Source organism: Mytilus edulis, chromosome 11 (assembly GCF_963676685.1).
Source record: "Mytilus edulis chromosome 11, xbMytEdul2.2, whole genome shotgun sequence".
Lineage (NCBI taxonomy): Eukaryota > Metazoa > Mollusca > Bivalvia > Mytilida > Mytilidae > Mytilus > Mytilus edulis.
The window spans coordinates 48,335,825-48,351,815 of NC_092354.1; the positions used below are offsets into that span (position 1 = coordinate 48,335,825).

Below are 15,991 nucleotides of genomic sequence, written 5' to 3' on the forward strand. Positions count from 1 at the left end.
AGGTACTTAATGACAATTCCCTAATGACATCAATGCGGATTGTCAATTTTGAGAATTCAATTTGTCGTATAATTCGTACAATATAGAATTATAGTTTTCCAACCACTCGCTCAACATTAGAATGGAAGTGACGACGACGCTAAACGCACAAATGACGTTCACTAAAACCAGAGTTTTTGACGGAAATGCATCGAACTCGAAAGTTGTCTATTCACATGACATTGGTACACACAGCTACGATAAAATAATTTCGCGGATCTTCAATTACCAGTGTTTTGTAAAATATCAAATCATGCGAAACGAAACGAAACTAAATAATTTTTAAACATTTTGTATATACGTCTAATGTTACAGTAAGTACGACATTAAAAGACATACATATTTTAATTCTGGAGTTTAAATTGACGTCATTTGGATCTACAATCCATGTAAATTAACAGACTTATATTTTGACCTTGCATATTAATTATATATACATGTATGTTAATATACTTTAAAGATCAATATATGCTCGTTTGATAAATACAATAATCCATTATGGAGACCAGTAAACAAAAACAGATATGTAAAGGTGTATATCCGTACACACTTATGCATTAGACTGACTTATTATCAATTAAATGTCGGATGTTACCCTAGTTTTAGGTGAGTTTATATAACCTAGTATGTACTTTAAGAATGAAGTGTTGTAATAATATGAAGAAAAAAAACTTCGATGATACTTGTATGTATACGATCAGTGCTATGACGGTTTCAATGAAAACATTTTGTATATATAAAAGTATACACAGTGTCGCATAAGTTAACCTTTTGCTATATTGATGTTTTATGTATATCTCTGTCCGATGCATTTAATATAATTTTCATATAGATATAACAAATTATATAGACCAATTAATGACATTTTTACATAGATTATTATTATTATAATTATTATTTCTTTACTGGATTAAAACATTTAGATACAATAAAATTGAGAATGGAAATGGGGAATGTGTCAAAGAGACAACAACCCGACCATAGAACAGACAACAGCAGAAAGTCACCAACAGGTCTTCAATGCGGCGTAAATTCCAGCACCTGGAGGCGTCCTCCAGCCGGCCCCTAAACAAATATATATACTAGTTCAGGAATTATGAACGCCATACTAAACTCCAAATTGTACACAAGAAACTAAATTTAAAAATAATACAAGATTAACAAAGGCCAGATGCTCCTAATTGGGACAGGCACAAAAATGCGGCTGGGTTAAACATGTTTATGATATCTCAATCCTCCCCCTATACCTTTAGCCAATGTAGAAAAGTAAACGCAAAATGTACATATGTACATGTATATGGGGTCGAGGAAAGTCAATAGCACGTGGTTGATTGCATAAACCTGGCTAAGTGAAAAAGAGGTCTCATTTCCCATGAAATTCAGCGAGGAGTGAAACCTGATACTTTTAGATAAAAAAGAATATGTGCAGTGATAATAGTTAAGATTTACACAAACAGTTCTTTAATAGAATAAACAGAAAATGGATTATGTTCCTACTGGTACAAGAAAAGGGACCGTTAAAATGTAAGAACATTTTTTCAAGTTGAACCCATCTGAAAAAAATAAAAAGTCGAGTATGCTTACATGTACATGTTTTAATTCAAATACAATTCAGTTGTCTCAAAAATAAGACTTGTCATTTGATCCCTTTCCTCCTTTCTGCACTATACACTCGAATGATCAGAAAATCATTTACGAATTATGCACCCATAATATAGATAAAAAAGTCGATAATCTACTCTTAAATTTTTTTTTGTAATTGAGAGACACACACTATTTCTTGACCTTTATCTAATGAACTGGCCTTGAAGTCATTAAACTTTCGAGTCAGTTTTTTGTACTTATACTCCAAAATCAACCAATTCAATTGCTTGATTTCATGTTTCGAGCATGATTTTGGTGCTCCGAGCACTGAGCAAAGTTTTATGACTTCAACCTAAGATGTCACTGCCAGTACCTGAAAGTATAAATTGTTCATTATGACCCGAGCAAATACACGAAATATCATCTGTAGAAAGATGACCAAATGTTAAAATTTTCGGCAGCATCATTTATAAATATAATAAATTACATAGGGCAACGGACAGATCCGCAGGGACATCATCTGCTATATTGCATAGAGCTTAGTCAATCGGCTAACCTCAAGTGAGTCCCCTTCTTTTTGTCAATTCGTTAGATGGAAGTAGGGAATCGACCGAAGTGTGACGAATAAGGATTAATATTCACCATTTAAAAGAAAAGAAAGAATATGGAAGTATCCATGATCCACGACACACAATCATTATACATATACACAATTTGTTCGTGTGGATTTGTAAGATTCACGTGAAAGAACTTATACACGAAACTCCCGTAAAGATGGCTATATGAAATTGACGTGAATATCACAAAAAATTCACGGAAGTTTTACGTAGTCGGTCGTGTTTAGTACGCAGTTTTGTATAGTCCGCACCCACATACAAATATTGTCAAGGTAAAGAACTAGACTAACAGCGTGGGATGAAACTCTTTTACAATACACCAAATATCATCTTTTGAGACATTCAGAATTTAGTATAAAAGTAGCATTACAGTGATATTATAAATGTATGTACATATCCTTTATGACTATTTGTAGGGAGATAGAAGAAATTACAGAGGAGGGAAAAATAGGACAGAAAAAAAAATGGTATCAGGTACATGTATAATATTTCGCTATAGGTCTGGTGGATAGCTAATTTATGTTGTATCCTACTGCAGCAATGCTTGTTTTACTATTCGAAGTTGAAGGTTTACTTAGATTCGAAATAAAGCCAGGAGTATATAGAGTTCAATCAGTGTCGTTTAAATGTGATTATTCAAACGTTTGTACCTTTTTAGTCGGCTGTATTTAATGCAATGGTCAAACACTTTAGCTTCAGTTTCTTTTCTGAAGTGTTTTAAGGTCTATAGAATAGAAGGAAACGAGGTACTTTTGGTAATCAATATTCATCATAGTCAAAATAACGAGGTTTCAAGTAATAGAAGGTCACTGAACGACTTTCAACAATAAGCAAACAAATACCGTATAGTCAGCCATGAAAACCTCAACATGACATAGTACTAGTATTCAAACGCTTTGATATAAACAAACATATGTAATTGTACTATTTATTTCAATAAAATAAACATAAACAAAAGACAGACAGCAACAACTGACAACCACTCAATAACAGCTGCAAAGTAAATTAGGCAAGGTTAACTACTGACGTTTGGACAGGCACATTCGGGATGTGGTGGCATTTCCATAGGAGTAGGTTTCCAACCATCCCCATACAGTGGTGCATGGGATAGTGGTGCAATGTCAGAACAAAAGAACACACTATTCAGTAAGCTGTTGTCCAGTAAGCATGCAAATGTACGTGGTTTTCTCTTGTTGATGTCGTCCATATGTGTATATTGTTTCTCGTTCTTTATATATATTAGAATGTTGGTTATCCTGTTTAAATTGTTTTACACTAGCCTAGCAATTTTCCCCCCTTTTAATTACTTATTTTCCGGTTTAAGCACAAGCTCCACGTTGAAGGCCGTAATTTGACCGATAATTGGTAGCATTTTATACGTTAGTTGTGATGTGGACGAAGAGTTGTCTCATTAGCACTCAAAATATTATAAACAACGAATCACAGTGTTATGACTTGGGACAAGCACAAAAAAATAGGCGGGAGGAAACATGTTTGTATGCGCACATTTTCCTCTTCTAACCCGAGACAGTTGTGTAACTGCAAACAAAACACCATTAAAGCAGTAGACAAGATAATGTAACTATGCATTGGATCAGAACATAACACAAAAACAATTAAAAAAACTCACATAAGACGCAAAATACAGATCGGAAATGAAATGAAGACCTTGTGCAATGTCAACTTATCGGTATCGACAAAATAAAGGACAATCTTTCTTAGGTGTTTAGCAATACTTGCACATTTAAGTTGTGTGTTTTAATATATCAAATATATAACAACATTAACATATAAAACAATATTCAAAGATCTGATTGCATAGAAAACATTCTTATCTTTTACAGTATGAATATGTAAAAAATATCGAAAAGTTTACACGGAATGCATCTTAATTACGGTCTCGATTAACAACAACACCGTATTGAATATGTCATTATTTGTATTTGAAAGATATGTTTGTATACAAAATGTTTCTTCATAAGTTTTGCTTATTAATTACAAACAATTTACCAATATTTGTTTTATAAGCAACATGAACATTTTAAATAAAAATGAAAATAAACTCATATCATATATATAGATACCAGGATTGAAATTTTATATTTACGCCAGACACATTAATTTCTATTTAATTTCAGTTGCGGATAAAGAAAAATCTGTCGATAGCCTTTGTTGTAGCTTTGCATTTTTTCTTGTATGCGCATGCATGTTTTTCGTACTGGGAGGAATTGGAGCTGAATATTTTTCTAATGATGAGACATGGGACACTAGTAATTGGTACCAGTACTACATTGGCGCCTTTGTTATAGCTCCAGTGGTAAGTGACGTCGCATTCTACTTATTAAGGTTAACACACTTGGTATCTAGATCTGAAATCCGCGGAGGGATCCGAAACCAAATGAGCAATTACATTGAAACCGATTGGTAAATCCTGTATCTATCTCAGGAAATATAATCTGCGGAGGGATCTTAAACCTAAAAAGCCATTACACGAAAACAGATGGGTAAAGTATTGATCTATCTCAAGGAGCATGATCAGCAGAGGGATCTCAAACCTTAATAGCAATTACACGAAAACCGACTGGTAAAGTCCTCGATTCCCGAATTCTTAAATTTATCAACCCAGATTTCTCTATTTTGTACTTTTTGTCAATTATTCTCTATTCTTTATCTTTTTGATCTATAATTTAAACTTCTTTATTTCTGGTGGATTGGGAAACACGTTATTGCAACTTATATTAATCCCTTTCCACTTTGCGGGTGCGAGTGCTGCCTTGTGGTGGCATTGTCCTGCTCTTTTTCGAAATTTACAAGGCTGTCTTTTACGGACTACTAACACAAAGGTTCCCGGTTCGATTTCCGTTTCAGGGACTGAATTTTCGGCCCTCCTTTGACACCATTTGCAAGTATGGTCTTAAGGACACGATGATTGTTTGTCGGAAGGGGACGATAAATCATGGCTGACCCATGTTAAGAGAGAACACGTAAACAACAACCTTGTACTTGATCTTTAAGCATATCTTTATATTATGTTCTTTGTTTTGGTATATTTTTCTCTATTCTTTATATGTACCTGTGTTTTGTCCATCATTCTGTATTCTGTAAACCCAGACCAACACCCACAGTTATCCTATGACATACTTTTTATACTTATGTATTAGAATTGAGAACGGAAATGATTGCATTGAAAATCTGTGTATGTATCTGCGGAGGCATCATGTTGAATACAGGTTCACGTATTGATGTAAATGAACAAAATCTAAATTTCTGTCAAGAGCATTAGTTAAGGAACAAAATAAGCAAAAAATAGTGATATGTTATCATGGTTATGAATCTCTTTTTCGAGATATTAGAGTTTTAATAATGGCTGGACAAAGCTGGCTCGAAATTTTACCTTACATTTGCATTGGTATTATTTGGATCTCAAATCGAAAGAAAAGAAATCTAGAATCTTCTTAAAGTTTTCTGATTGACCTTTTGTCTGCTATTTAAGTTTAAATGAACAGAAAATGAGTCCGAAATTCCAAAACCTAACCAAAGTACATTCTTAAAATGTATGCTATTGAAACTCAGTATGAGTAGACCTATGTCACATTTATTCGAGATTAAAATATTTAATTTACGTATTTACGTTGCTCTTGCTTGACCAAGTACCAGCATGCCCTAACAGTGATTAGGTAATCTGTCGAAAAGATATAAACTCCGGAGTCAAAAGTCGGTGATATGAACAGTTTACGTTCAACCAGGTTCAACCCACCACTTGTATTCCCCTTTAAAAGTGTCCTGTACCAAGTCAGGAAGATGGCCATTGTTATAATATTGTTCGTTTCTGTGTGTGTGTTGCATTTTAACGTTGAGTCGTTTGTGTTTTCTCTTATTTTTTAGATAAGACGTGGCACGGTACTTGTCTATCCCAAATTCATGTATTTGGTTTTGATGTTATATTTGTTATTCTCGTGGTGTTTTGTCTATTGCTTGGTCCGTTTCTGTGTGTGTTGCGTTTCGGTGTTGTGTCGTTGTTCTCCTCTTATATTTAATGCGTTTCCCTCGGTTTTAGTTTGTTACCCCGATTTTGTTTTTTTGTCCATGGATTTATGAGTTTTGAACAGCGGTATACTACTGTTGCCTTTATTTACGAAGATCATGTTTTATTTTGTTAGGCACTGTTAAATGCTTTATGGGCATGCATTGCTGTAACCAAAGTGAGAGAGAACAAACAGAAAGAACTTGATGATTCAGTAAGCTATTATTTATTTATAAACATACACACATATTCCGAAACACACAAATAAACAAACAAAAAACAAAAGACAAAAAACAAAACCAAAACAAACCAAAAAGCAAACATACAAGACAAAGTCCAGAGGTTACCGAGGACCTTGAGACGCAAACCTACAGCGGAATATGACCTGTACTCACATTTGGTAGTCAAATTAAATAGAGTGATCCTATATTTCTTTTGGGAAAAAAAACACGATTTAATTTTATTTACATAGCTACATTTGTACATGTACACAGATGATTATATAGTTTATTAACAATATTGATATAGGTTTATGATTTTATATGTAGAAACTCTAAACACTTATAGGCGGTACATTACACTACAGGGAGATAACTCTATATAAATCAACCGGATGCCGCAACTTTTCAAGACTATTAGATCGTATGTGATAAACTTGTATCCCTAACTAGTATCATGAAAAACAAACATATCGATAGTTGCTGCGACGAGTTTTTAGATTTAAAACCCAAGTTTGAAGTATTTAATACAACAATAACAACAACAACAACAACAACACCTTTTTATTTGTCAATCAAGACGCCCCGAGGAGCAGTACAATAACAGTTTAAATTAAAGTGTATAAATAATTGTTGTGATTTTTTTTCATTGAACTATTTGAAATTACAATACATGACAATAAAACTAAAACTATAAGAAATACTAAGAAAAGGGAGACAACAAATACAGTGTATTTTCTCAAAGACAATGAGTGAGTGAACACAATCAGTACCGTTGTATAGTGAAAAGAAAGGCTGGGGGCTTCTCATGTTTTATTACTTAATTTTACTCTTCTAGTCTTTATTAAATTAACTTTTAACTTAATCATTGTGTAATTAACAAATGGATCTTCATTACTCATTTAATAGTAAGTTTCATCTTCCTCTCTATGTTTTGGGTTTTTTATTTTCTATAAATAAACGTTTATTCATTTCCTGTAATAGTTCGTACAATGTCAGAAGGACATATTCGGATCGAAGCATTACAGTAGTATGTGTGGTATGTTTCAATCCTAGTACAGTGTAACCTGGCTAATCCGACACCTGATTATTCCATCATTCCGCTTCAACCGACACATTTTAATTGTCCCAAAATATGCATATTCTTGCATAAAAACAGCCTTCTTAATCCGACATTTTTTTCTTCTGGTGCCCAGTGTGTCGGATTAGGCAAACTGGTATAAATGATGAGTTTGCTTAGTCCGACATTTTATTTTGTGGTGCCGAGTTTCGAATTAAGCAAACTATACTGGTATATATAATGAGTTTCTTTACTTTTTTAAATTTTAGATTGGATGCATATGGTTATTGCTTCTCTTAGCTACGGCTGCATTTGTCGTCGGTGCAGTTTTCTTTGGTGGTTTTTCTGAACATTCAAAGGCTTTGCAGGAATGTGAACGAAATGAAACAAAGGCTTTAATTAAAACAAGTTTAGAAGACCACTGTAGTGACGCTACATACAAAGCATTTTGTATTTGCTTCCTTGTCGGTCTAGTGCTTTTTGGGTTAACTACTTTAGCTAGTTGCTCTTACCGATCGAAAGAAAACGAGAAACTACATTCCCGTTCACACCAGGTGGCGCCTAAGACCGCAGCACCAAAAGCCGCCATCAAATTAGAGAACAAAGGAAATCCAGAAACTGATCAATTAAAGAAACAAAATCAAACATTGACAGGAGAAAAAGAAAGACTTAACAAACAGTTGACTGAAACAAAAAATCAAAACAATTCTCTCAAAGATCAGGTAACAGCCCTTCAAAAAGAACTCAATGAGATAAAGAACTTAAATATGCAGCTTCAAATGCAGCTCAGCCAGGCTTATGAAACACCACAACAGTTAGATTCTGAAGATCTGTACAATAGAGAAAGATTAAATCAGCCGCCTCCATTAGCTTACACCAATATTCCTGCAACAGCCTGGACAGTTGGTAGTCCCCCATCTGCTCCTCCGCCGGAATATAGTGAGGTAGAAAACAAATATTGACACGAGTTGAAACCGAGATTATATTGGGACGTTTTGTGGACAATACAATATTGGCACGTGTTGTAGCCAAGTAATTATTGACACATGCTATAGCCGAGTTTACATAATGACACGTTGCAATTAAATATTTTCACATGCACAGGTCAATTGATATTGATGTCATACATGTACATAATAAACGATTTTTAAGATTCCTCGTAGTATTCAAATATATAAGATTACATCCAAGGTCCTTTGTTCTAACAGGGGTGATCTGAGCCGGATCACCCCTACCAGATCATTGCAGTTTGAGTTTCTATGTTATGCATGCTTATCTGTATTCTGTAACATTTTGGCGAGAATGTCAAATTCACTATAAAACTTATAATTAATTATACGGAAAAGACTATCTATCAAAATTCACGTAGAAAAAATCAAGTGTGGAATTTAACTCAAGACCTTTAGCATATCAAGCCCCGACACATACAACTACGCCAGGACGACTGGATACGAACTAACTAACATACTTAAAGGAAGCAAGATATTTTTATAAGTTGGGCGAATTGTCAGACCTTTTTTCAGTGGGGTTTAAAACTTTTTCGTTAATAAGAGAGTTGTCAGACTGATTGTTCAATTTGATTTTACACTTTTTCAAAAGTGGGGCGAGTCGGTAAACAAGAGTGGGGTGATTTTTTTATAAAGTGGCGATATAGTATGTGCCGATTGGCAAGTGGGGCGAGTTGACATTGTTTGATATCTACTCATTGTGTTCGGGATTAAATGGTTTCATCATAAAGTAATATATAAAGTGTATTATAATGGTTGCATGGCGTTCTAAACTAGATTTTATGAATTGTAAATAGTTTTTCGTCTAATCTTAAACAGCTTGGATGAAAAATAGTTATCCCACTCGGACTTGGTTTGTCAGTGTTAGATCAACCTCTGGCCTCCGGCCATCGGGGTGATCTTACACTGACACATCGCGTCCTTGTGGGATAACCATTAAAGATTAATCTAACATTAAGCGATCTCAAATAAATACGCATCAAACATGTGTGATGTAAAAACCGACATAGATACCGTACATGTACCTTCTTATATATCATATTCTAATCCGTCGTACTTTTTGTATACATATACATTGCATTTATTCTGATTAGCATGCCCATGAATTCAGGACAAATGATATATAGTCTTTCTTTATCTACCCAAAGCAGAGAGACGTTCCTATGCTTAACGTAGTTAAGTCATCAAGATTGCCTAAATTAAGGACCATGGATAATATCATTAATTGCTCCTAAATAAAAATTAGAATGACCTCACGTAATTGATTAATTTTCATTGCTTAGTACGTTTCAAACCAATACCATCCTTGGTATACGCTTTTGAATATATTACACACAATGCATTTGATTCTTCAACGTCGAATTGAAGTCCTGACACTAGATTTTATAAAACGAATAACTGCCCTCGTTATTCCCAATATTGTTGTCCTGGGTAAAAATTATTATTGAAAATACCACGTCTGTTCTTGGTGATATCTTAATATTAAAAATATGTTTTAAACGTTATCCTCAGTTTTTAGTTGTGTTAACCAGCAACCAAACAGCTAACCTACAAGTGAATGTAAATATAAGAGAGGGTCGAAAGATACAAGAGGGACAGTCAAACTCATAGATCGAAAAAAAGTACTGACAACGCCATGCCTTAAAAATAAAAAAAAAAATAAAAAAACACAAATAATAGTACACAAGACACAACATAGTTACATCAGACAAAAAATAACCATTATCGAAAATGAATAAAAAAAAACAAAAACAGACATATAGCAGCCCAAACATGAAACTTAAGTGAAGAAATAAGAAACAAACTAAAACTGGATGTACTTTACCACAATCTAACAAACGTGGTGTTTGACAACGATGTTAGCTTTTTGAATATAAGGAAATTGTCTATAGTTTAAAAACATTTATCTAAACGGAGGGAAAAAAACTACCAGAAGAAACAATGAATGTATAATCAACAGCTGTGCCATGAACGCATGATACGCCCATCGTCTTGTGTGAAAGTTTTATTTTATGCAATAATCATAAATAGTTTCTGAGAAAGTTTTAAGCAATAACCATATATTGTTTTTTCAGATACGGAGGGACATATGAACACCCCTCTCTTTTTTTCTTCTTCAAAAAAACTAAATATCACTATGTTTATGTGTGGCTTGAAGTTTAATGACATAAACATATTTAGAAATACAAAATACATTCATCAGAGCAAGAAATTAGGACCAGCAAATAAATTATCAATGGAAGTAATTTGAAATTGCATATCATACACCGAAATATCATGCGCTTCTTGTTGTACACAAGGCGCCGATGATGACAAGATAACAATAACACTGTTAGTCGTAGAAAAACATAAATAGATATGGTATGGTTGTAAACTAGACAACTCTCCTCAGGAGACACAAATACACATTAATTAACAAATATAGGTCACCGAATGGGTTACAACAATGAGTACACCCACAATGTATTTTCAGATTTAAAAGGCCCCGAAACAACAGAGGTAAAATTCAAACAAGACAATTAACGGCCTGATTTTTCTACAAACAGATAAACGATATGAAAAAAAAAAAATTTGATATACGGCAACAAATGACAACACTGAATTACAGGCTTCTGACTTTGGACAGACACAAGAAAAATGTGGCGGGGTTAAATTAATCTGACGGGCTCCACCTCCGAACCCCTAAGCTGGTTCAGTGGTGTAACGGTGCAAAATACGACCAAACTATAAAATCAGTTGAAAATAGCCTAACTTATCAGATCAATATAGAGCAGACATATATCTTACACAACACAAAATTGACGTAGCAGGGTACTTAAATATACACACAACCAAAAGACAATAAGTACATATCTGAGAGTAGTTGCTGTTAATGACAGCTACTAGTTTTGCAATGCCAATACCAACTGATAAAAACATGCATCTGAGACTAATATATCAATCAATACGCATCCAACATCCAATGAATGACCAAATTAGTGTAAATATGACTATATAAGTATGAATGACATAAAACTACAAGTTTTATAATTATTCAGTTGTATCAAACAGTTTCAGCTTATTTGAAGATTCTCGTATAGTTCCTCCACAGTGTCAGCATTGCATGGAATGTTAGCATGAGCGCATGATTCCATATTGTCAGCATTGCATGGATGGTTAGCACGAGCACCTGTTGCAATATTGTCAGCAGCGAATTGTGTATTAGCATAGACATTACTATTTGTATTTCTGCAGGTGTCATAAACGCCACTCTGTATACCACTAGCCCTTCCGATGAAATCATAATCATTTTGTTGGCTAGTTACTCTTAACTCATCCAGACTTTCGGTGTTGCTGAAACAGAAAAAAAGCATTTATGGTAATTACTGATAGGTTATGTTACACTTTGATAATTATGTATGGGCGATTAACGATATGACATAAAAAGACGTCGCTGTGGTGTTGTCGTGTAACTATGAATGTTGGACTCTGGTTCAAACATTTGAGCTTTTATACAATGAAAAATAACCTCAATGCATGTATTTTTTGTTTTATCTAATTGTGAGAATGTGAAGTGTACAAACTGACGTGAATTAAGATAGTGAAAAGTTAAAAGGATCAGTATAACGCAAACGATATCTTTTATGAGATTGCATAAAGCATAAACATAATTCACGATGCATTCAAACAGAAGAATCAGTTCGAATATATATTGTTGCAGATACAAATTATACTATAAGTAAATAAGATAAGAACTTACCATCCATTTCTCTTTCTTTTTGCTAAGAAATAAAACACCATAAATTAAACGAAGAGGTAAAACCATCATGTGATCATATATTCGACTGTTTCATCGCTAATAATAACAGTATCCTAACACAATATTGTTTTTGTTACTTGCATTATAATTAGTTATCAATGGTACCAGGATTATAATTTAGTACGCCAGACGCGCGTTTCGTCTACATAAGACTCATCAGTGACGCTCATATCAAAATATTTATAAAGCCAAACAAGTACAAAATTGAAGAGCATTGAGGATCCAAAATTCCAAAAAGTATAAAATATTTGAAATACAATGTATTTCCTTTTTTGACTTAGTTACCTTTAGAAACTGTAATTTTGTAAATGAATTAGAATAAGGTACAAATAAAATACTGATATATCAAAATTAGCGGGAAATTCGCCATAATTCCCCGAAAATATATTTCATTCATATTTGATTCAGTATTTAGACTACTGGAAAAAAAAATTAGAAAAATGATTCTGTCGTTAGAAGTAATTTTAAACATATCCCGTTCAGACGTTTTAAAGAAGTTAACTTAAGTTTGGTTCTCTATTTATTTTATGTGAACGTAAATTCCTACTGAAGAAACTCATCTAAAACAACACAATTAGACGGTTTCATTTATTGACCAGTATTAGAACGTTCTTCTACTGTGCTTTTTTCCTGATCTAAAGTTAATTAGCAAACTTTATTGAAACATTTTCCTTTTTTAGATTTGAATATTTGTTTTTTTTTTATATATTTATATATGTTTATTTCCTTTTCAAGTGATATTTAACATAAACCTACCAACTTTAGTAGGTCTGAATCTGCGGAATACAAATAAAGCTATACATGTTATGACAGCAGTAACGACAATACAAACAACTGCAACACCTCCAAGCAGTGCAGATGAGACCGTATTTGATGTTTCCACTTTGACTTGTAGATGTGCATCTGTATAATAAACAATGTGTACATTAAATAGAAGATAATGGCACTTTTTACACTGCATGAATTTAAATTATGAAATAACCATTTATGAAAAATGTATATAGGACATTTCTCAAACTAATTAAATAATGATTTGTTGTTTATATGTTGGTGTTATTTACACAACTTTCAGTTTTCATTGCTATCGATTCAAGAAGATCGATTAAAGAAGCCGGAATTTCTAGAGAAAATCATATACTTTAGGTATGATAACTGCCAAAACTAGGAACAGATTAAACTGAGCCAGAGAGAGGTATCATACAATTCATTTATATAGAAGCAACTTACTTAGCGCCATCTTTCATTCCTTTATGATTATAGCCATGATAAAACACCAGCACAATCAACAGACATATGACTGTACAACATTAACGTTTTTAGAGTTAATATACAAAGTGAGGCAAAACATAAGACGAAGCAATATTTTGCCAGAAAAAGAAAAGCAAAATAACCTGTGGCTAGAAATCTGTATATGAACATAAAATGGGGAATTATAGACCAATAAATAAGTTTACCTGGACATATGTCTTGATAGCATGTTTGAATGTCGAAATCAAGTCCCATACATTCAGAGCCCCCGAAATATGGCGAAGGACTGTCACATTTCCGGATTCGGTGTTTGGATCCGTTCCCACACGTTGTATTGCAAGGTTGCCATTCTTGCCATGCACTCCATTGTCCGTCAACTACAAAGTGTTGTTTGATATTTTTAACAAATATCATATGGTAGGTTTTAAAAACTACAAGGTTAATGAATTCATCAGTCCGACATTCGAAACATGTCAGATTACAGTTTACATTAACTTAGAAGGAGACAATACAAATACATACAATGCAAAAGGGGAAATATTATACAGTTGCATCCACCGTTTTGACAGTTTAGTTTGCACGCTTTCGACACATTGAAACAAGTAATATCTTACCAGATTAAATCAGTTTTTTAATATGTTTTACATGTTTTGAACAATGAACTATTTTATATATATATGAATGTAATTACAAAATAATAGTATTCCTTTTTATATGCGCAATCAACAATTGAATGGTTGTTTAAGATACATAGTTGATGTTGTCACAAACATATATTTTTGTTTTTAGCATATCTATTGCATATTTTAGGATTATAAAAAATAGTTTTAAACATGAAATACTTTCACAGCTAACGATGTTGCAAGAACGACTTTCTATCGTTGTTCCATTGCAATACATTCCTCCGTTAGATGGTGGTGGATGATCACATTTCCGATTTCTATCCTGAACTCCTCCGTTACAGGTCACACTGCAAATATCCCAAGATGACCATTCACTCCATTCACCATCAACTGAAATTACGGAAGATGATAGAGTTGTATTTGTTTCAACAACAAAAAAGATAGCCCAACCATATATCAAACATATTCATTTGAACGGAGTCATAAATGCAGAGAATGTACAAATATTGCATCACTGCAACAAACATTGTATTGGCTGACAATATATCAGCCTTCTTTGAATATTTTGAATCACAACAGCTGCATATAACACATCAACATATGCATAATATGTCGACAGTAGGTACTATGCATAGTTTAGTTTCAATTGCAAGTGTTCGTTTAGTACTTCAATGCTAAATATTGGTTAAGGATCATTATTATAGATGGATTCAACCCAAAAATAAGAGTATATGCCAATGATAGAAAAACTAACAATTCAAAGTAAAAGAAGAAAAAACCCATCATTACTGATTGTGTCGTTTAAGTTGTTTTGTTGAACTATATCACAAACCAGTTCTCGTATATGTAGTCTGCATTGTATAGGAAAAAAATATACACAGTGTGTTGTTTCTTATAAAATATGAACCCTTTGCAAAAAGTTAAAAATGATGCCTTATAGAAACAACGGAGTGAGTAAATTAATGTTTTGATATTTGTTATGTTGTTAACTAATTAAATATTTCTATTGAGATCAGTGATTTTACTTCACAAATAAATCAGTAAAAAGGTAGTTTAATATCATACATCAGTAAAACTATTGAACTGACACTGACGTAGTTTTTTTTAAATTCGTTCTTAAATTTCTATCGTTGTCCAGTTGATAGTTTCGAATTTATTAGTAAACTGAGGTTGCTAATTTGTCATTTTAATTTTAAATGTATATGACACATAACGTTCTGGTCCTTATTTTTTTATAAAGCTCTCAAAGTTATAAAGTGATGTTTTTTATTATCAAACCTAGTTAGTTGATCACAGAAAAGTGAAATGGACGCCCATTATTTATACAGTATTATATTACTTAAAAGTAGAACTGATAATTTCAAACAAATAACACTTATCATAAAAAGCCTTTGAAAAAAGTAAGTAATAAACATAGAGATGAGAAAAGTCGGAAAAAGGTCGCATCAAGTAGTAAAAAATAAAGGCAACAGTAATAACAATTGAGTGTTGAGTTAGTACACAACGTTTGCAGGTTCGGAGAGCTGTTATCTTTGATCGTCATGTTTTTTCACATATTTTTTTCCTTAACAATAAACATAATGTGTATCTACGTTGGAAACATATCTTAATAATGTTTATTTTAAAATAATTTAATTTTGGATGTAACGCGTCTTCTGATTGGCTGACGTTATTTTGTTATGAGCCCATATACATAATTTAGTCATGTGACCGTGACGTCATCAACGTTTTTTCATGGTTTTCTACGGTTTAAAATGGAATTTAGAATTAAA

At 33.0% G+C, this 15,991-nt stretch overlaps 2 protein-coding genes across 8 annotated transcripts in view; one reads left to right on the forward strand and one right to left on the reverse strand.

Annotated features, from left to right (window-relative positions):
- The first annotated feature begins 524 nt into the window (after positions 1-524).
- On the forward strand, positions 525-8,639 carry LOC139495738 (uncharacterized). Its single transcript, XM_071284100.1, has 5 exons — positions 525-645; positions 2,657-2,714; positions 4,379-4,557; positions 6,401-6,478; positions 7,812-8,639. The coding sequence occupies exons 2-5, from the start codon at positions 2,705-2,707 to the stop codon at positions 8,502-8,504; spliced, it is 960 nt and encodes a 319-aa protein (XP_071140201.1). The 5' UTR covers positions 525-645; positions 2,657-2,704; the 3' UTR covers positions 8,505-8,639.
- Positions 8,640-10,689: 2,050 nt separating this feature from the next.
- Positions 10,690-15,991, reverse strand: part of LOC139494712 (A disintegrin and metalloproteinase with thrombospondin motifs adt-1-like) — a 185,956-nt gene continuing 180,654 nt past the window's right edge. For all 7 annotated transcript variants that reach the window (XM_071282894.1, XM_071282899.1, XM_071282896.1 and 4 more), the window contains 5 exons: positions 14,439-14,609; positions 13,803-13,973; positions 13,105-13,251; positions 12,289-12,310; positions 10,690-11,882 (listed from right to left, as the gene is read on the reverse strand). In XM_071282894.1, coding sequence (XP_071138995.1) covers positions 11,603-11,882; positions 12,289-12,310; positions 13,105-13,251; positions 13,803-13,973; positions 14,439-14,609 — 791 coding nt within the window. In that variant the 3' untranslated portion in view covers positions 10,690-11,602. The remainder of the gene's footprint in view (positions 11,883-12,288; positions 12,311-13,104; positions 13,252-13,802; positions 13,974-14,438; positions 14,610-15,991) is intronic.

Excerpts from the sequence above, each read along its gene's own strand:
- LOC139495738 (XM_071284100.1), top strand. Across the intron at positions 4,558-6,400 it reads CCTTTGTTATAGCTCCAGTG|GCACTGTTAAATGCTTTATG; the intron begins GTAAGTGACGTC and ends TTATTTTGTTAG. Across the intron at positions 6,479-7,811 it reads AGAAAGAACTTGATGATTCA|ATTGGATGCATATGGTTATT; the intron begins GTAAGCTATTAT and ends TTTAAATTTTAG.